We start from the raw sequence: 22232 nt of genomic DNA, 5'->3' as shown, positions 1-22232 counted from the left end.
TATATGATTTCCTGCTAGATGTGTCTTCTGAGGTAGTGTCCAGTTTCCCAACAAAGCAGACTTGCTATTTCCCTCAGAAAGATTCCTTCTCCTTATCATAAAATTTTTTTTTTATCTTTCATTCAGTTATAGATCTTGTTCTCTGTCTCTTCCATATTTATCTTTTGCCCCAATATTAAACACTGACATTGTGTAACAGGGTAGTATGTATATTATTTCCTCATATTAGTTTTATTCTCATAAATAACCGCAATTATCTTCCTATATGCTTTATGAGAAACACATTTCAGTGAGCAATTTAAAATGTGCACTTTTTTTGTATACCACTGTTTTCATGTACAGATTTCTCAGATTGTTTATAGAAGTACAGTAGTCCCCCTTATCTGTAATTTCATTTTCCACGGTTTCAGTTACCTTTTGCTTTTGTAATCTGCTTGCTTGCTGAGCTTTATAAGCTGCCTCCTCCAGAGGCTCAGGGCTGACTCTCTAGTGGAGAGGGTCAGTAGCTGGCCGGCTAATGAAGGCTGATTCTCTAGTGGGGAGAATCAGTCGCCGGCCGGCTAATAAAGGCTCGTAATTAATCTCAATTGGCTCCATGGGTCTTAGATTTAAACGCGCCACAACAGTAAGACTGTCACATTGAATGATAACTCAGTTGATTTTCCTTCTCAGCAGTTCATATCATCCTGAAACTACCTCTTATTAACTGCATTAACTAAAATTGTACTTTAGCTGACATTTCTTTGGTTGAAGAAGAGAAAGTTTAAATACTTAGAAGTCTTCAAGTGCCTGGGATATGGCTACCTGTTCTCTTTCCCACCTAAGTCAGAGCGAAAAGGAAACACACAAAAGCAAAATAGTTTAGTTTCAAACGATATTTTATGAACCTTTGGTTTCAACATATTACATGAGATTATGCAACTAGGTGATAAAGTTCCTTTCTCCCTTGAAACCAGCAGAGACATAAACCTTTACCTCCTTTCCTCTTCTTTATGCATGGCGTAATTTTTTCCCTAGTTCAAGACAATTTACTAATTTCACATCTTCGGGTCTATCCAATCTGTTCCTTCCTGTTTGTTCTCAATATTGCTACCTATTATCTTTGCTTCCTATACTGTCAGTTTCACCCTTTCCAGTTCATGTCATGTATTTACAGTGAAACATACCTCTGAAAAATCTCCAGCAACTCTTAATTGCCTATGGAGTAATGTCTAAACACCTTGGGCTGGTTACAACCAAGATTTTCCAGGACTCCAAGCATCTCCATTACCCCCTCAGGCTGCCTAAGGTTTAACCAATCTATACTGTTCTACTTACTATTTCCAGTTCCTCCAGGGTCATTTCCTCCACTCTATCTGTTTGATGTGCTTATTTCCTTTTGGTCAATCTTCACATTTCACAATAAAGAAACTGACATTCAGATTAAGTAACTGTCAATGCCTGTGGTGTGATAAGAATTTAAGTTTCTCTGACTCTCCTAAATACTTCAGTGTGTACCTTAAGAATAAGGATATTCTCTCATAACCACAGTACAGTAATCATGTTGTGGAAAAATCCCCAAAGCTCCAAAAGTCAGACCAGCAAAAAACCAAGCAGTTTGCTCAGAGAGAAGGAGAATTCAAAATTTTTTACATCCAGTCCTAGATGGAGTTAGTGCTCTGAAAATCTGGGCAGGTTCTCAATGGAAACATCTCTTTATAGCCAAAAAGCTTTACACAAGCTGATCGGTCAGTTTGAACCTAAACTGTTACATATGGAAGGAGTTGCTATGTAGATTTCAAGTAGTAACCTACAGAAGGGGGAGTTGCTATGGGCAACCAGTAAACATAGATTGTTATAGGGAGTGAGAGCTGCTGGAGTACAAAGTTACATTTATAAGTCGAGCAAAGTGCAAAGGAGCTCTTGCAGGAGCTCTTGCATGCAATAAGCCTATCTGCAGAAAACAAACATCTTTACAAAAGCAGAAAGCTGGTTAGTTTTTAGTGAAATTCCCCAAATTTCCTCATCAATCAAACTCAGGATATTTCACATTGATATTGTACCATTATGTAGGTCATATTTAAATTTCACCATTTATCCTTTATAGTAAATTTTCCTCAATGCAGACTCTCATCCAGAATCAAGCTTTATTGTTTTCATATTTCTTCAGTCTTTAACCTGGAACAGTTCCTTAGCCTTGTTTTGTTTTTAAGACATTTGATAGTTTTTAAAGGGTAGAGGCTAGTTATACAATTTCTCTCAATTTTGTTTTTTTCTGTTAACCTCAATTAGATTTAAGTTACGGATTTTTAGCAGGAATACTACATAAGTAAAGTTGTGCACTTCTTATTTTTTTAACTCAATAATTATTTTAAATTTAATCACTTGTGGACTGCTTGGAAGTGGTAAGAAATGATTTATAGATATTCTTAAAAACACTGATTTGAAAAAAACAACACTGACTCGATAGCTAAATCGAATGGACTGTTTCTTAGGGCAGTTCTCATTTTGTCATTTTTCAGTTAAACTCAAGGTCCCTATACTGCATCTCTTTTCTGAGCTGTGGAAGCTCTAACTGGAGAATCCAGAGATGAATACCAGTTAATCTCCATTTTCACTTCTCTCCAAGCTTGGATTTGGAGAAATGAGGCCCAGAAAATAGAAAGCAGGATACTAAACAGAGTTGAATCAACACAAAGTAACCCCAAAATAGACAGATGGAACCAACTTTTTAGGTTATAAAATACTCACAAAGACCTTTTGTAATCAAAATTGGCATCTGCGAAGATGCATTGAGTAAACGGCAGTTATGTAAACAAAACACTGAATAAAGGATAGGTTCTAGGCCTAGCTTCCCAAATAACCAAAATCATAATACAAAAGCAACCAATAAGTACTAATTTCTAGGGAAACAAATGTAGCAGGTGACAAAATAACTATCTATATGTACATATATATGTAATATATTTTATATATCGTATATGTATTAATCATATATCATATATAAATACGTAAGATATTTTATATATCATGCTAAAGTTGTTATGGTAGAAATAAAATCAAAACACTTTAGAACCAGAAGAAATCACAGAGATCAACTAGTCTAATTGCCCCAGTATATAAATAAGAAAATTTGTGAATAATCATTGTCATTGTGTATTAGTACAAAAGGAATAATTTTAACTCTGAAGTAGAACAATGGTTTTTTAATATTTTCAACTTTATAGCACGTTACATAATTATATGTTGATCATAAAATTAATAAATCAAGCAGATTTTTCTACATAATTCAAGTCAGATTTAATAATTTCTTCACTAATTCTTTGTACTGAGAAAGGGTATTTTCATTGTCTCCATCATTCTTAAGACTAACAACAGACTTTTTGTAATCTTCAACTTGTTTAGTATCAAGGAGCTCTTCTTTATTTACTTCCAGATTTTTCTCTGCAGCTTTAATTTGGAGAAGTGTTTCCAAGATATTTTTTTCTAAGGAGCTGTTTTTCCATATGTACTCTTCCATGTCTGTTTCAGTCTTAGTTTTCTCCCATTCTTCAAGTTTTCTAAGACTCATTGTATAAAACTGTTAGCAGATGCATTGCATAATCATAATTTTGTCTCTTTAAAGAGCACCTATCTGTCTTAATGGTAGGCACATCTGTGCTCTTGCAATATCACTCTCTTACAAGTTTAATAAGTTTCTTCTTTGCATGATCATCTAAATTCAAACTGGAAAGTTTAACCTACTCATGCTTTGGGGTTTCAAAAAGATGGTCCTGATGAAACATAATCAGCTTCTTTAGTTTCAACTGGAAAATGCCGCATTTCTGATTGTCTAGTGTAGCTGGCTACTCAATGCAGAAATCTCTAAGAGCTTCACAGCACTTTTAAAGTGCTACAGCAGTCAAATGCAGGAAATTGAGGATCTTTAAAAGTTCTAGGTTTCTGTCCTTTGCCATAGGCACCCACTTCTTTCCTGAATAACCCATTCAGGAAGAGATACTGCAGAGAGTTTAAATGGTGCTGCAAATAGGAGGATCCTGTTTACCAGGCCAACCTGGTCAACAGCCCTTTTATCTGCTCTAGGAGGTAGTGCCTTTCTTCTCAGTGGCCTTTCTGATTTGGATGTTCCTTCTGTGGTACGTGGGCTTGATCCTTGGGCAAGAATGGCTGGAGGCACTGCAAGTAGAGAAAGCAGGTAGGGTCATGGCCCCTGGCTGCAGGGCCAGCCACCTGGGGAATGCGGCAGCCACCATGTCTGCAAAAGCCACCAAGCCGGGAGGACAAGCCAAGAGGGCAAGCCAAGTTGTGTACTACTTACTGCATCACATCATGAGGCACACAATGACAAGTGTCTTATTACTGGCACATTTAATTTTGATCACTTGGATAAGGTAGTGTCTGGCCCTCTGTAAATTTACCATTTTTTCCTTTGTGATTAATAAGCAATCTGTGAGTACATATTCTGAGACTGTGTAATTAACCTTTTCCTCCTCAAACGTTCACCCAGTGGTTTTAACATTCACTGATTAATGACACAGTCATCACTATGATAGTTGCAAAATGGTGATTTTTCTAATTCTGTTGTACTTTCTACATTTATTATATGGCATTCTACTGAAGGAAGAACTTACCCATCTTCCTCTGTATTATTATTTATTTATTTTTAATTTTTTTTTTTTTTTTTTTTTTATGCCTATAGCACCTGGTCTTCCTAGGCAGTTCCCCATCCAAGTATTAACCAGGCCCGTCTCTGTGTATTACTTTTTGATCAGGGAAAAAACCCAAACGCTTAATACAAGAATTAGATACCATTCTAGTTGGAGCATGGTTGATTCTCAGTCCCCCTCAGTGTGCTGAGCCCAGCATCTGTGACTGGGACCTTCACTCTGCTTATAGAGCTCTCAGCCTGCAGGAGATCACACCAATTCGAAGCTCACTTACTACTTTGTTGTCTAGCTGGTAGTTTCAGATATTATAAAACAACACCCCAGTCTCAAAAGCTCGGGAAGAAAATGCTTTTGTGTCTCCATCTCTACCCTTTGCGTTTCATCTGTGGATCTTGCTGGGAACAGGAGATCTTCCCTCCCCCACAGCTTTCTTTAGTTCTTCTGGCTGGGATAATTATAAATAAAACTGACACAAGACTAGATTAACAGGGAAAACAATTTAATACGTGCACATGGGAGCATGACAATATGCTTAGATCATAAAATGAGGCTCAAAGAAATGATTGAACTAGGCACTTTTTTATACTTTTTAGACAAAAATTGGAGAAAAAGACAGGACAAAGAAAGTTAGTGCTCATTAGAAAGCAATCTGAGCAAACTTTGAGTATTCCTTTGTGAGAAATCTATAAGTTTGGGCTTGGTTGTAAATTAGTAAAGGCATTACAAGGTTTGTTTATACATGCTTTTCTAAACTTGCAATGTTTGTCTTAATCCTTCAGGAGCGGGGAAGGTACCTATCATGGAGATTTATTTCTTGCTGTTAAGGGTAGAAAATTTTCAAATGGCCAACTTTGTTTAATGTTAAACAGGGTATAGTTCTAGGAGATATTCTGTGCAAAGATATGCTAATGTTAAAGGTGATGTTATCCTGTGTTAAGATATATTAATGGCTAGCCTCTGCTTCTTTAAACCTGCTTGCTTGCTAGAGGGGGTTTTGGGGCTTTATAAGCTATTCCTTCTAGAGGCTGGGGCTGATTCTCTAGTGGGGAGAGTCAGTTGCTGGCCGGCTAAAAAGGCTCATAATTAATCTCAATTAGCTCTGTGGGTCTCAAATTTAACCACGCCACAACATTTGGAGGCCCCAGCAAGATTTCTCCAAAGGGGGAGATCCCCTAAGACCCACAACCCCGGCTACCTTGGGCAAGGACCTGCCCTGTCTAGGGGACGGCCGCTGAGAGACATTCCTCAGCCCCACAGGCAGATTCGCCCAGGAGGGCAGGCGGACAAAAGGTACAATTCTGTAACAATTGGGCACGAGCCATCTGGACCAGCTTCACCCACTGGTGAATCAGACTGCAGTACAGGTATCCAAGTTTCTGGGTATCTGTCGGGGAACTAGTGGAAGCCTGGACGCAGCAATACTTCCCTAGTTCGGTCAAGGTCTGAGAGGTCAGACTTGACTTCTGGTACTACAGGTATTCAGGTTTCTGAGTATTTGTCTGTGAGCCCTAGAGTTCATCTAAGTCTCGGCTTAGACCTGTCTGTGAGCTCTAGGGTACGTGTAAGTTTTGGTTTAGATCTGTTCCTGTCTGTGGGCCCTAAGAACTAGTGGAAGGCTGGACACGGCACAACTTCCCTAGTACGGTCAGGTCTGACCCAGTACCTGCCTGATAACGTTAGCGTTTTGTGTTACTTGTAGTCTGTTTTGTCTGTCTGTATTGTGTCTGTCTGTTCGGACTGGTCAAAATGCACTGTTACCTTCTTATTGCCTTGGCTTTCATAAGCGTACTCCATATATCGATGTGTGGTATTTTAATTCTCTCCTTAGATCTGGCCTCCGTGGCCCTGTCCGATTGGACGCTAGGTCAGAAGCTGATCCTAGCCCTGGCTTATTTGGCTTTTGCGGGGATCTTGCATGTTTTTACTAACATGGGTCAGGCTTCTGCCTCGAATCGTCCTACCCCCCTTCAGTGTGCCTCCTTAACCATTTTAAGGATTTCAGGAGACGAGCCCACACCTAAGGAGCCTGTGTCACTCCCTTTGACCTTCAGAGGTTCTGCCAGTTAAATTGGCCCACATTTGGAACAGGGTGGCCATCAGAGGGGTCACTCGAACTGCAAATGGCCTTTCAGGTGCGGTTCTTTTCTCACCAGCTGACCTGGGACGACTATCAGCAACTCCTCCAGGTCCTGTTTACCTTAGAGGAGTGGGAGCGGATCCAGAGAGAGCCTGCAACAGCGGTATTAGAGCCCAACGAGCAGCCTTCCACAGACCCGGCCCACATTCAACAGATTCTTGTGAACACCCGTCCGCCTTGGGACCCCGACACCGACCAAGGTAAGGAGGCTCTCCAACAGTATCGCCAGCTTCTGCTCCAGGGCCTCCGGTCTGCTGCCCGAGGACCCACTAACTTATCTAAGGTAAGGGAGGTCATCCAAACTAAGGATGAGTCGCTGGCGGCATTCCTGGAACGACTCTTAGAGTCGTACTGGTTATATACCCTTATTGACCTGGAGGACCCTAATAATAGGAGGGCTGTGAATTTAGCCTTTGTCAGTCAGTCGGCCCCAGATAATAGAAAGAAATTGCAGAGGATGGAAGGGTTTGAAGGAAAGAACCTATCTGAGCTGGTCGAGATAGCTCAACAAGTATTAGGTAGATATAGCACAGACTAAGAAGATGACCAAGGTTCTGCTTGCAACCATGCAAGAAGCCCAGCCAGAGGGATAGCCCGGAAAAGGCAGAGGCCGAGAACAGCCACCCCGGGCGAACAATAGACCCAGGAGAGTAGGGTTAGAAAAGGACCAGTGCGCATATTGCAAGAAAAAAGGACATTGGAAGAATGAGTGCCCTGAAAAAGAACAAGTCCCCCAAAAGAAGGCCCCCCTCATCCTCTTTGAGGATGCAGAATAAGGAGGTCAGGGCTCTTACATTATGGGCCCCTGGGAGCCCAGGGTAATTTTACAGGTCAAGGGCAAGCCTGTGAACTTCTTGGTGGACATAAGAGCTTTGCAGTCCACCAGACCCATGGATTTCCAATGCTTGAATCACCCAGTATCAGGTCCTGCTTCTCAACCCACCTCAAATACAGTTCCTGAAAACTGCTGCATTCAACCCAGCTACCCTACTGCCTGACGATGACCCTCGCCAAACTCTGCATGACTGCCTTGAGGTCCTAGAGAACGTCACCTGCACCAGACCGGACCTAACAGACAGCCCTTGGCCAAATCCAGACACTACTCTATTTACGGATGGGAGTAGCTTCGTCTCAGACGAGTCAGGTATGCCGGGGTTACAGTGGTTACCATCAGGACACAAGCCCTATGCCATAGAACTCCAGCTCAGCGGGCTGAACTAGTAGCAGTGACTCAAGCTCTGCGATGGGGTGAAAACAAGACTGTGACAGGCAGCAAAGGAGGCTGCCGGAAAACCAGTGGGGCCAATTGACAATGTGCCCTACCGTTAGGGTGCTAATGGACACCCCTACCTACACTTCAGAAGTTAAACTATGCACAGGAGAAGTACAAAGAGGAATCTACTGAGTGGGTTAGGCTCCCAGATGGGCCGCATTTTAGTACCTGAGGCCTTGAGCCGAGACCTTATAAGCCAGGTTCACCAGAGAACTCATTTGAGAGAAACCAAGTTAATTAAACTGTTAAAAAGAGACTATTACATACCGGGGCTGCAACGAATGGCCAAACAGGTATCAGCCCGGTGCCATATCTGCGTGGACAGGCACTGGGAAAACATTGAGAGTTGGATTTCACTGAGGTAGGTGTGGGAATCTTCGGATTCAAGTACTTGCTTGTGTTCATTGACACTTTTTCAGGATAGACTGAAGTCTTCCCCACCAAGCAGGAAACAGCTCAGGTAGCAGCAAAAAATTAGTCTCAGAAATAGTGCCTCGATTTGGCCTGCCCATAACACTGGGGTCCGACAATGACCCGGCATTCATCGCCCAGACCAGTCAATCTTTAGCCAGAGTTCTAAAAATTAATTAAAAGGTTACATTGCATTTATAGGCCTCAGAGTTCAGGACAGGTAGAAAGGATGAATAGGACCTTAAAAGAAACCTTAACTAAATTCAAATTAGAAACTGGGGAGAACTGGGTGAGCCTCCTTCCCTCCCCTCTCTTGAGGGCACAGTGCACTCCCTACTGTAGGGAGATTACACCTTGTAAATTCACATTTAAAAGACCTCCTCCACTTCTCCCCAAACTAGGGAGGATGGGCTTACAGAGGTCTGTAACTTCTCCCTTCTTGGGTCCTTGCAGGCTCTCCACCTAGTGCGCAAAGGCCTCACCAGTTGGTCTCCGTGGCCAGAGTCCCAGCTCGGTCTCTTTTGCCCAGCTGCAACCTGCCTCACCTGAGCCTCACTGACGGGGGACCCTTCCTGGTTTTAAATGTCTTTTCTGAATGTAAATATTTAAATGGAGTTTTTGTTTGTTTCAACCTTGGTTTTAGAATCTGCCTTTTCTACAGCTTAGTTTCAAAATCTCTAAAATTGGCTAACTATCTTGTTATTGATTCATACATGTAAGACCGATGTCTTCATAAAATATAGATAATTGTATAGCTCTAGGTAAAAATCTGTTTTTATGTTAATCATTCAGGCATTATTAGAAATAGTTGTGGTCAGACCAGGGCTCAGGGACAGAGAGGAGCAACGCCGAAGGACAAGGTCTTGGTGTGAGAGCGTGTTTCACTGGTCCCGTGGCTGACTACTCTGCTTTCTTCTATTACAGGACATTATTGAGACCTTATATAATTAAGTGGTTAACTACGTATGTAAAAAAGGATGCAGGCAGTAAAACTCACGGTTTTCAGAACTCACTGCCCACTGCTCCAGGTTGAGGAATCAATGATTTGAATTCCCCTAGAAAACCAGTGGGGAATGTTAAGGGTAGAAAATTTTCAAATGGCCAACTTCTGCTTCCATTGTTTAATGTTAAACAGGGTGTAGTTCTAGGAGATATTCTGTGCAAAGATATGCTAATGTTAAGGGTGTGGTTATCCTGTGTAAAGATATGTTAATGGCCAGCCTCTGCTTCTGTAAACCTGCTTGCTTGCTAGAGGGGGTTTTGGGGTTTTTTAAGCTATTCCTTCTGGAGGCTGGGGCTGATTCTCTAGTGGGGAGAGTCAGTCGCTGGCCGGCTAAAAAGGCTCATAATTAATCTCAATTGGCTCCATGGGTCTCAAATTTAACGGCACCACAACACTGCTTTTATGGGAACAGAGAGGGTAGGAGAGTTATATTTTTTAGGTAATTTTAATTAAAATAATCAATATGCCATTGTGGATTATTTTAGGACAGCCTGCAGAGCCTTGACAATCACAAAACTCGTTATTCCAATGTTTCCCAAACCAAATGTGTTTAGGATTCACCTAAATGCAGGAGAGTGTGTTTAAATTGTAGATTGCTGAGGTGCGCCTGCAGGGCCCTCTCCCCCAGGTTCCTATTTAGTGGATCTGGGTTAGGGCCCAGGGATCAGCACTCCAGGTGGTCTGCGGGTCAAACTTTGGAAAACATCAACCTGCGAAATAATGGAAGGCAACTCTCCCTTGCTCTAGAAGTCAGTGCCACTGGCAACTTGCAAAGTGCCCGCGCCGGAAAGGCTGTGTGAAATAAAAGAGGGTGTTCGTCCTCCCATGCGCCACAGGCTTTCAGAAACCTACATTTGGTTGATACCACTCGGCGGGGAAACCGAGGTGCTGGGACGAATATGGAGGCGAAGAGACCCCCCCCCACCCCCCTCATCCACAGAGTTTCTCACTTTGGGCAGAGCCAACCACTCGCGCGGAGGCGCGCAGGTGGACGGGCTGGGTGGAGATGGGGTTAGGGGCGGGTCCTGGGGAGCCTGGCCGGGAGCCCCACGCCCCCTCTCAACTCCCTCCCCCCGCGTCCGGCTGGGTGCTTAGTCACGGTGAGGCTGCGCTTGCCTCGGGCCCGCGCCCCCTCCTTCCCAGGGGACCGCCCCGGGGCCGTCCCCCTCCGCGCACTTCCGCGTGCATGGCCCTGCTCCCGGGGGCCCTGAGGCCGACCGCGCAGCCGAGCTGGCACGGGGCGGCGCGCGCCTTCCTCCGCTTCCCGCTGCCTCAGCCGCCGCCCGCCCGCGTCCTCGCCATGGCGTGCAGGCAGGAGCCGCAGCCGCAGGGCCCGCCGCCTGCCGTCGGCTCCGTAACCGCCTACGACTACCTGGTGATCGGGGGCGGCTCAGGTGGCCTCGGCAGCGCGCGCCGAGCGGCCGAGCTGGGCGCCAGGGCCGCCGTGGTGGAGAGCCGCAAGCTGGGCGGCACTTGCGTGAGTACCGGGTCCCTCCCGGCGCTTCTCGCGCCTTTGTGTCTGCAGCGCTGCTACCCGCAGCCCCGCTTTCTCTTAACGTCGGAGGGTGGGCTCCTAGTGCTCGCTTTCGGTTTTCCCACCCTCTTTCGAGATCAGGATCCCAGCAGGTTTTGATGAAAAACGTGTAGTAAAGGAGCTTCCCTGTGGCCCCCAAAACTAAACCTGTGTCTGTTCCAGTCCAGACGCAAAATTAGCGATTGCCGTAGGTAGGTAAATCTAAGATAACTTCTGCATCCTCACTTCTCAAGGTGCAAGAGTATTGTGTTCCACGCTTGAGCTCATCTCAGATCCATGAAATATAAAACTGCATTTGGAAAAATTGCACCTGGTCTGCGTGTATGTGGGCCAGGGTATGGGGTATATGCCCTTGAGCAATGTGGATCCGTGTTTTCTCCCTTCAATTTCAAGGGCAGGATGATTTATAGCAGTGGTTCTCACCCTTAGCTGCACCTTCGAATCACTTGAAGAGTTCTGCTCCCATGGCTTCTGATTTCATTGGTCTGAGGTGCAGCTTGGCCGTTGGGATTTTAAGAAGCTCTATAGGTAATTCTGAATTGCAGCCAAGTTATGAACCACTGACTACAAGTTACCTTCATGTAGGATTTACTATTAAATGAATTCTCAGACCTTTTGCCTTTCCCCCCCTTGCTTGAGGGGGATTTTAAAGCTACCTTAAAAAAGAGGGTTGTAAATCTTGCGATTGAGAAACTATACATCATTAAAAAAAAAATTTATTGCCAAGTTATTGGTGTGGCCTTTTCTATCTCAAGACCTGGGTGAGGTACTTGCCGTTAATATTAAAATGCAGTTTCCAGGAATAACCTGGGATTGGGGATGGGTTCTCCAAATTCCTTTGGAGACTGATGTTTAAGTTCTGCTAAATTGCGAACTTCTGGGCAAGGATGGATTCCTGTGTTTGTGCATCTCTTATCACCTTAACAAAATACCTTGCTCAATAACTAAATGTGAATGAATGAAACTCAAAATCAACGGCTATCACAGGGCTGACTCCCATTGTCCAGTGCTCATTTTTCAAATTCAAAATGAAAGTGGGAATGAGAAAAAAAAAGTCCCTGTTAATTATCAACTTGCATCTTGACACAGTCCTGATAGACTTGATTAGAAGTCTGTCTCTGCAGAAAGATTGATGGGTGCCACTTAGAGACCCTCTAGACATATGATAAAAGCACTTAATAACTGCTCAACTTTGTACCTCATTACTTTTCTCTGTTTTCAGCAATAACAAATTACAGTAGTTGAGAGAAAAGTTGTAATGACCACTTCTACCTGAGCACCATGGGGTGGTTTCCTGAAGGAGATAGTATGTTTTGGAATTTGAATGGATATTTTTTTGAGAGGGCAAAGGCACAGAGGCAGTATATGTTGTGTAATCAAATTTGGCTAGAGCAGAAGATGTCTCTAATAGAAAGTGAGTAGCCAGTTGGGTAGGTTGTAAAAAAGTGTAGAGTTTTGGGAAATAGGAAACTAGAAGGGTTTTGAGCAGGAGGGTGACACAAAAGTAGTTTTGTGGTAGTGGTACTATTGAGAAATGTCCCTTGGGGAAGTCAAATGAAGTTTCTTTAACATTGACTCTCCAACCAGTGTTTTCCTAAATGAAATACGTTGTCAGTAAGTGTTATAGGTGTTATCTGCAGTTTCTAAATTTTCCATGAAGTAGTCTAGTAACAAACAAAAAACTGAGTTTTTATTTTTAAGGTTTTTGTTGTTTTATACCTTCCTCCATAACAATTTAGATTCATGGAGTGATAGAACTGCAGGTGATTTTGGAGATCCACTGATTCAGTCTAACTATATACTTTTTTTTTTTAATGGAAGTGCTAACATAAGCTTGCTGACTTAAATTTTTTAGAGTAGTTTTTTAGAGTAATTCTGTCTCACTAACATTTTTATCAAGCACTTTTTTTTTTTTAATAAAAAGTAGGAGGTATAATTTCAAGTAAAGGACAGTCCTTTAAATTGAATACTTTCAGCTTGATGAAATTACATGGGCCCTGTTTTCCAGTTAAGGATTGGACTCACACAGATCCTTTTAGGAATTTAGTCCAGGACCCTCACTTTAACACACTGTCAGGTAAAATGTGGTTGAAACCGAACCAAATGTAGTATAACCTGTGGAATTAGCAGAAATCAAGGCTTTGGTTTAATTGTGTGGCGTAATTATGAGTTGATGGACGTTTTAAAGCATCGTTCTCAACTACAGGGGAAGAACCTTCTTACTCCTGCTTCTTAAGAAGCAGACATCATTTACTCTAAAAACACTTCATTAAGAACACATGGGTCTCCACCCCAGCCTTCCTGATTTAGTAGATCTGGAGTGAAGCCCAGCAGATTTTTTTTTGTTTTGTTTTGTTTTTAATTATTTTCAATTGCAGAATTCAGTTGGCATTCAGTATTATTGTATATTAGTTTCAGGTGTACAGCATAGTGATTAGTCATTTATATAATTTACGAATTGATCCCCCCCACCACTAGTCTAGTACCCACCTGGCACTGTACATAGTTAACATAATATTATTGACTATATCCTGTTCAGCAGATGCATTTTTAAGGAGCTTCATTCTGATTCTGGTGTGTATGAGTCAGACACAGTGCTGAGGTTTTATGGGAAGTAGGAACTATATGAAGACTTTCACCCCATGGAAGCGTTAGAATGAATCTGGTGAACCCCTCATAATTGTGGTCAGATGATAATGAGTTTGGTCCTAGAGTCATTCATTTCATAGTTTCCTAATTTCCTGCTTCTGAACTAACCAGCCTAGAATGCTTTCCAAGGGTGTGTGTTTTTAAGAAGCTTAGTATGAGATGACTTAACCCCATGTTGTTCTGTAGGCGATGAAAAACTTTTCCTCTGCCTTCTGGGGTCTTCAAATTAAACTGACAGTAGATTAATAGAAGAGGTTTGCTTATACGAACATGGGAGTGTTAGAGGAAAAAAATGAAAAAAAGCAAAGAAGTGGTTAAGCCTGGGAGGTTAATACCAGTTTATAAAGGGTGGTAAATTGTGGAGCAGTGACTAAACAAAGTGAAGGTGGTTGGGGCTTCTCGGGGTGGGTAAATTGTGGGAAGGTAAAATACATGGGGAAACGAACAAGATAAGGGTTACTATGCGTGTGCAGATTCATCTCAGTGCCGCCTTTCCATCTCCGCGGACAAGGGGGAAGAGTGGGAAGTGGAGCTTAGGGAAGGAAGGGATCTTTCTGATGTACAGCTTCACAAAGGGAAGTTTGTGCCTTGATTTTAGGCAGAAGACAGGGGAGCAGAGAATTCCTCCTGTGTCTGCCGTTTCTTAATTGTTTTATGCTCAAAATAATCCTATGCCAAAGTAGCATATTTCGGGATGCATATTCTTATCCCCTTCAGTTCAAAGTGAAAGAATCAATAGGAGCCAGACTGCTGCTAAACTTCTAATGATGAACTAGGTTAAGAAGCATGTGTAGCTCTAATAACATGATTTCTCTCTTAAATTAGTCTTTATTTTTCTGGATCAGGCAAAAAAAAAATTACAGTAGGATATTAGGTTAGACATTAAAAATGAGAAATTGAAAATTTATTTCCCTGTAATTCAATTAGATAAGCAATTTGTGATTGTCATTTTTTTCATGCCATAAGTTTATTTATAAATATATCTAGTATGTTGATTTCAACAGTTTGATTCATTTTTCAAGGGGACTGTACCTCTTAAAATGCTCTTCACATGTATTTCATGGATTAACCAAAACATCCTTATTTCCTAAGCAGCTGGTGTCTTACTATAAAGAAAGATGCAGCAAATCCAGATCCAAAGTACAAAGTCATCATAGCTAGCAACCGCTATTTATTTTCCACTGGAAGTGACAAATTCTCCCCTGGGCCCTCTTCATAGTGGCTTCTACAGACCACTGAGGTTGTGAACCTCCGGATGCTCTGTTTCAACATGGCACAGTTGGAAGCCCTGCAGAAGAAGCAGGGACCCAAAGCTGAGGAAATGGCAGTAGCACATCAAGTCATTTTTTCATGACCTTGTTCCCCTAGGGAAGATGGGAAATGGAAGTCATTTTTGAAGGCAGAAAAATATATGCGGTAATCTTGAAATTCAGTTTTGAGTCTCCAAAAAGCTGAATACAGTGCTTCTATCATGATCAAATGTAGACCGTGGAGAAATGCAGCGAGATTGCCCAAAGCCAAGGCAAATTAGAGCCTTCTGGGAGCTGTGTCTCTGTGGTTCATTTCTTTGCCTACGCAGATGTGGGAAGTCAGCTCAGGGAAGGGATCTTTCTGATGTACAGCTCACTCTTTGCCCCACAGCACATGTCCCAGTATTCTTGCTGCATGTACTGATTCCGTGATAGATTAACCAGGTTCTTGTGGTATAGGTGTGCACTTCTCACCAGTGAGAGTTGGGTAATAAGGATTGATCACTAGAATGAAAGCCATTTTTTAAAAAAATTTATTTATTTTTTATTGAGGTATAATTGATGTATAACCTTATATTAATTTCAGGTGTTCAGCATAATAAATATTTGTATATTTGTATATATTGCAAAATGATCACTACAAGTCTAGTTAACATCCATCACTATATATAGTTATAAAATTTTTTTCTTTAAGATCTCAGGAACTTTCAAATATGCAATACAGTATTATTTACTAGAGTCACCATGCCGTATATTACATCCCCAGGACTTCATTATGTTATAATTGGACGTTTATACCTAACAAAAGCCTTCTTGATCATTAACATCACTGGACTGTGCTGCATGGCAGGAATTGGAAAGGCGAGCTGGAAAGCTGGGGGTTTTGATGAGATCAGGGCATTCAGGGTGGTATGGCCATAGACAAGGTGGGAGCTTTGAAAGGGGCCTGAGAAACAGGCTGCTCAGTAGATTGTTTTTTTTGTGTTCACCTAGGCTGAAAATAATTACTTAGCAACACGTAATTCATTGCCTAACTTGAAAGAGATAGTGTGTACTTTGATATTATGATGTCTGAACATGCTTTTTCATACGGCTAAACTTGCTCTCTCATTTTATGGTAAGAACGTTTAGCATGAGGTCTGCCTTATTGGATTTTAAGCGTGCAATACAGTGTTGTTGACTGTAGTAGAGTGTTGTCAGCAGCTCTCTAGAGCTTACCCTGTGAAACTGAAATTCGTACCCGTTGATGACTTAACTCTCTATTTTCCGTCCCCCAGCCCCTGGCACCCACTGTTACACTCTTGACTATGAATTTGACTATTTTCGGTACCTCGTATAAGTGGAATCATACAGTATTTGTCTGTGACTGGCTTATTTCTCTAAGCTTAATGTCCCAAGGTTGAACATGCTTTTTTAAATGTGCATTTACAGAAAGGAGATCACAGTTTAAAGGAACCCTGCCCTTAGTTCCTTCATTATTGACAGGTATCCCTTACAAACAGGAAATTATTCTAAGTTGTTACTTGCGTTTAGAGTTTCTTAAAATGGGGTGCACATGTATGCTTAAGTGCTGAATAACGGGATGATCAGAAAGGGTAGGGTTAGTTGAAGTAGGCAAATCCTAATGTTGAAATTGATCTTGTAATTGACCTTATGGTTTGTTTAATCTTTTGCAGCAGTCTTATACTATATAATATTATACAATATATTGTGTTTCTGACCAACCAAGTTCTAGATTGATTAAGTCAATCTATAATATTATGTTGCCATTTGCCCCACAGAATCCACTAAATCTGCAGGGCCAGAAAATAAAAGGCTGCCTCAATCCCTCAGAGTTCCTTTTTTTTTTTTTTTTTTTAATATAGAAGGTATTTTGAACAAGTAGCAACAGAGACTATTTTCTCCTAGAGTGTGTTAGCCTAAAAGTAAAAGGCCTTTCAAAGTCAGGCAACAAGCATTTATTTGAGATCAAAGAATAGCTATTTGGGACACACTGAGTCAGGCAGAAGGACAAATAGTGTTCCAATTAGGAGACAAAGGCAATAGATATTTATGAGAAAAGGAAAGGGAACAATTACATCAATAGAAGGAATTGCATTTCCATTGGTGCAGATAACCTAACAGTGCTGTTTATTGTAAACGATTTTAATTTTCAGTCCTGTAGTCATATCTATTTTCTCGTTATTTTTGAAAACAGTTCTTTGGGGCATACGGCTGCTTTAGTCCCAGTGCAAAAAGTTATTTTGCCCTGTTTTAACATTCCAAAGATGTGAGGCATAAGTCATGCACTGCAGTTTCTCTGGCATGGCAGCTCTGGCTCCATTTTAAAGTGGCTGCATTTGTTGCTGTTTTTGACAAGTGGAATTGAAGAAATTTTATGGGAATTCTAATAATCTTCGGCATTTGTCAGTGGATATCAGTTAGTCTTAATTAATAACCATTTATCCACTAATAACCATTTATCCACTAGGTGTTGCAACATTAGAGATTAAATAGGATATGAGATCTCAGATTTTTTGGGGGGGAGGGGTGAGGAGCAGGAGATATGGGGCCAGATGTCACTACATTGGGTGGCAGGTGGTGGAGAGAATGGACACTCCTGCAGAATTTTGTCTCATAGCTATTTCTGGGTCCCCCTGGGTGCCCCAGAGTAATCTTATATGTTTTGATGATCCCTGAGACTGGGTGGGTCACGTTAATCTAATGTTCTTGTTAGCTAAGTACTGAGCAAAACAGTTTTAGTTCCAACCTGTGTTAATACCTCTTGTATCAATTCATTTTCTTGCTTTAGATTTTGCTTTACACAGAATACTTTTTCTTCTTTCTCTCTAAAGCTGAGTGCTTTCCTGGACACCAGTCTTTATCTGAAATCTGAAATTTCAAGGCTCTGCAGGTTTAGGGGAATCTTTGGATTCTGCTGCTACTGCTTGAGTCAGCATCTTTCATAGGCTGAGGGACTCTCTCTGGTTAGGACTGTGGGCTCCATGATAGCAGGGACTGTATCCTTTTAGTGCTTCGTTTTGCTTTGCATAGTGCTTGGCTCAAGTGAGTGCCTGCCTAATCAGTACTTATGAATGAATGGCCGCAAATTAAAAAAATTGAGAAGCCAAAAAGGCAGAAAATTCTAAAAAATAAGCCAAGTTTATACACTTGGCACCAGTGAAGTTCAGGCTCTCTTGGCTCTTAAAAAAGCATATTCCAAACTTAAAAAATTGCCTTAAATAACTTTCAGGTGGCTTCAAACGTACATGAGGATGTTTGTACAGGCCATTGATGAGAGGTGAGAGTGGTTCAGAGCATTTAGTGCCTTATGACAGTTTGAATTGCTTTTAAAGGTAAGGTTCCTGGGAAGCTGGAGAAGGTTGACTGGAGGACAACCAGAGTGTATTTATTTAATATGTTGAAATCAGCTCTACTTTTGGAGTCTGTCCTAGTTGAAGCATTTTAGTGAATTTAAGCTGTGAAATGCCAGGGTATAAAGGTGTGGATGGGAAGCACTTTGTCAAGTTAACTGGAAAGGCAGGTCTAATAAAATCTTCCCACACAGGGCTGGGATCACTCTTCCCACGGGGATTCAGCTGCCTTCCTCTTATGTTCTCCCACCCAGGAACACCTGCCATCCTCTGTAGAATTGACTCACTCCATTTATCCCCATGACTTCGTAAAAACACTTAGGGGTTGAGGAATAGCATATACTCTGCTATATACTCAGATGGGAGGGCAGTCTGGGTAGAAATCCATAAGTTATTCTAATTGCTACTCTCAGGTACTTTCTGAACAGTGTGCTTGTAATGCTGCTGTAGGTGTTGATTATTTTATTTTTATTTTTATTTTATTTCGCCTGAATTCCTTACCCTTCTTTTAGTTCTGTGAGTTCCTGCTTCTGTTGCCTTATGAATCCTTATTGTAACATAATCTCATGAAAAACCAAGTCCAACAGCTAGGCAGTATATGACCTAACTCTTTCTAGGAAAAACAAGATCCCAAATGACTGATAACTTGAGAACTCAATAGAAACATAACTCATTCTTTAAACTTCCTGAATGCAGAATTATAGCAAATAATACGATAATACGATTATAATGAAATTGCATCAGGTATGCTAGCAAATAGAATTTAGAACAACAGGCAGAAATAGAAGGTTTAATAAGATTCCTTTCAAACATTTGCAATCTTGATGAGATTTGGGCAGGTTCCTTTTAATGTAGCCTTTCATATAAGGTCCCTTGGCAAGTGTGTATGAAGTTTAGGTATTAGCGTAGGACACCCAGAAAGTATTCTTCTTTAAGAATAGGCTTGTATTCTTTGGGATACAGAAAACTAACCTAGTTCCTTATGGTCATGATCAGCAGAGTGATAAGTACCTGGTTTAAGTTATGTCTAGAAGGCATTTATTTCTATATAAAGGAAAAATAATTATGATAGAAAATAATAAAAATAGACAAAAGAGACCAAAGTATCACCCATCTAAATTCTACCCAGGTAAAATCATTTTAGTTTATTTCTTTAGCTAAATGAATTATACAAGTAATGAATGATGATATTCCCATTATAAAAAGCTTATAGAATAAAACAAAGTTTTTTTTCCCCTCCCAAGAAGTGGCAGTTATTAACATTTTGGAGTATTTGATTAAACTCTTTAAACGAATGTGTACATTTACAAATATATATAAATGCAAATTGAATCAAGCAATACATATTATTCTGTAACTTTCTTGATGTCATTTAATTTTCTATCTTACAACTTGTTCCATAACAGTACATAGGAATCTACTTTCTCCTTTTAAGTAGCTGCAATGTACATAGGCTCGATGTACAAAAATTTTCCTACAGTAAGACTTCCCTACTGACAGATGGTTCATTCACTATGACAGTGCTACAGAGAACATTTTTATACATGTATTTTGTGGCACTTGAGTATAACATGTGACAGTTTCTATAGGAAACACTCCTAAGCGTAGACTTGATGAACAAAATGGATGTGCTTTCTGACACAGATATGAATAATTTTTTTAATCAATAGATCTAAAATATTTTATTACTTATATTATCTTTTATCTTAAACTTTTAAAAATATAGTTTTCTATTGAATCTTGCTTTTTTCATTTTTATTACATAAATATTTTTCTATATGATAACAGTAGGCAAATGATTATACCTGTGTTTAGACATAACATCATCTTTGTGTATTTAGCTTTTGTATATCTTAGATTGATCCTTTAGGCTGAATGACTAGAAGTAGTCATAAGTCATAGACATTCTTACGAAGTCTGACATGTATTTATGTTCTCTCAAGTTTCTTTACTAATCGTTGATCAATGTCCTAAGTTCCATGCCATATATATATGGTACTATAGTACCTTATATTTTTGTGCTTTTGGTAAGTATTCACCAGTGTCTGAATATTTCGACTTTGCTCTGTGCTAATAGGCACGAATAAATATACTGATTTTTTTTTTTTTAAGATATACAATTGATACCTTGTTTAAGTTTCATTGTAGTGGCCAAGACACATCACTACACCTCCAAGTTGATGTTTATAAGGTTAAAGGGTATCCAAAATATATATTACATGGTAGGTTTCAGAGCTAAAGGGTCTTTAATTTGTCCTCCAAAAGAGAAGGATCAATCTAGTTCTCCTATAGTTAGCTCCTCTGCTAAGATATACTGAATGGTCATCCATTCAATCAAGTCCCAATTTCTTCACCCTCAAGGCACTTTAATCTCTTACTCTTGACCTTTTTTTTTTTCTTCAGTTATTAACATTAGAATGTCAAATAAACAAATGTAAACAAAAGTTTGTGTGTAAACATATGTCATAGCTAGTTTACAAGGACTTTTGAGAGGACTTTCTCTCTAGTCAAATGGACAAGAATAGTTATTTTCTTAAACAATTAGTTTTTACATGAAACCTTATATAAGTATTTGTTTTCCTTTGTGTACTGGCTCCTAGAAGGTTAAGAATCAAATTTGTGATCTGTCTCTAGCACGTATATGACTACATAGCGTAGATGAACATTACTGTTGGATTCATCATCATCCTTTGGTCCTGAAGGATAATGCGGATTTCCATGAGAGGTTTTCTCAAAGGCGGCATTTTCAGTGCTTTACCATAGATACTCCACAGTAGGTTTCCCAGAAATCCTCCAGGTTGGCCGCTCAGATGGTTCAGTTGCCCTTATTCAGCTGGTGCGTCCTCTCAGCTCTGTGCTGCTATTTCTCTTCTGCTGCTTTCTTCTGAGTTCTGTGCAAGCTCAGCTTCTGCCATCTCCTGACCTGTACTATTCCTGCAGTGCATGGCCCCCTGGAATTGGAATTCTCACTCTCTGCTCTTTTGGGAAAATGCTGATGAGGAAAATTCTCTGCCTCGTCACACAAGAAAAGTAATGTTCATCTTTTACAGCTCTGTAATAGGAAAATGGAAGTAAAGGTAGATTGTGACTTAGAACTCAAGAGTCTCCTGGGTTGATGCTTGGGGTTCATGTCTTAAAGGTTTGTTTGATGGTTTGAGTTTAATATTATTAAAATAACGTCTTTTTTCATTTTTTTTTTCCCCTCAGGTGAATGTTGGATGTGTACCCAAAAAGGTAGAATTTTTATTTCTCTTTCCTTCTACACTCCTTTTATGTATCTGGTAAATCATGATCAGAATATGATTGCTTCCAAATATATCAGTTAAAATTCTTTCTGCAAAAAATAACTGAGCAACCAACTAAAATGGCTTAAACAATAGGATAGTTTTTGTTTGTATTTTTAAATATCACTTATTAAGAAACCTAGAAGGGGGGTGGGGGAAAGAAGCCTAGAGATAGGCCATTTCTGAGATTGACTTAGCAGTTGAAGATATCTGAAGGGACCCTGGCCTCTTTCCATTCTGACATTCTACGTGTATAACGAACAGTAAACTCCCTGCTTCATGGCTGCAGGATAGCTCCAAGATCTCCAGGCAGATTTCCTCACTCAGCACCGCTTTAGCTTCTCCTGGTCAGAACTGAGCTGCCCTTGCAGGGGAGCCTGGGGGAGGGAGGGCCTGGACACTCATTGCATCATGCATGCAAAAGAAATTCATCCTGGACATTGGCCATGTGGTAAGTTCTCACCACATGGTGACAAAGTGACAGGGTTACTGTAGGGGCGCAGTGGGGAGGTAAATAGGAATGGAACACAGTGTCTGGTCTCAGACTTCTGAGGAACAAAGACCAGCCAAATATCTATAGTCATGGCACGAAAGAAAAACACTATCTATCTGCACAGGATAACTTTTCTCAATAGGGAGATCCAACAGGAAATAAAAAGTTTATAGCCAGTTCTCAGCCCAAGTGTTGATAT

General features: G+C 40.7%; 1 protein-coding gene and 2 pseudogenes across 2 annotated transcripts in view; 1 reads left to right on the top strand and 2 right to left on the bottom strand.

The window, feature by feature from the left end:
* Positions 1-3268: 3268 nt before the first annotated feature.
* Positions 3269-4232, bottom strand: LOC107505798 (annotated as a pseudogene).
* Positions 4233-10575: 6343 nt separating this feature from the next.
* GSR (glutathione-disulfide reductase) overlaps positions 10576-22232 on the top strand; it is a 34503-nt gene continuing 22846 nt past the window's right edge. Inside the window, exons 1-2 of one of the 2 annotated variants that reach the window (XM_016136133.2) lie at positions 10576-10947; positions 21464-21490. In XM_016136133.2, coding sequence (XP_015991619.1) covers positions 10657-10947; positions 21464-21490 — 318 coding nt within the window. In that variant the 5' untranslated portion in view covers positions 10576-10656. The remainder of the gene's footprint in view (positions 10948-21463; positions 21491-22232) is intronic. The other variant, XM_016136135.2, reaches the window with a different exon arrangement.
* Positions 14734-14925, bottom strand: LOC107505803 (annotated as a pseudogene).

This window comes from Rousettus aegyptiacus, unplaced genomic scaffold (assembly GCF_014176215.1).
Source record: "Rousettus aegyptiacus isolate mRouAeg1 unplaced genomic scaffold, mRouAeg1.p scaffold_m13_p_11, whole genome shotgun sequence".
In the NCBI taxonomy this organism is placed as follows: Eukaryota; Metazoa; Chordata; class Mammalia; order Chiroptera; family Pteropodidae; genus Rousettus; species Rousettus aegyptiacus.
Note: the sequence above shows the minus strand (reverse complement) of the source record. Positions and strands in the feature narration are given on the sequence as shown.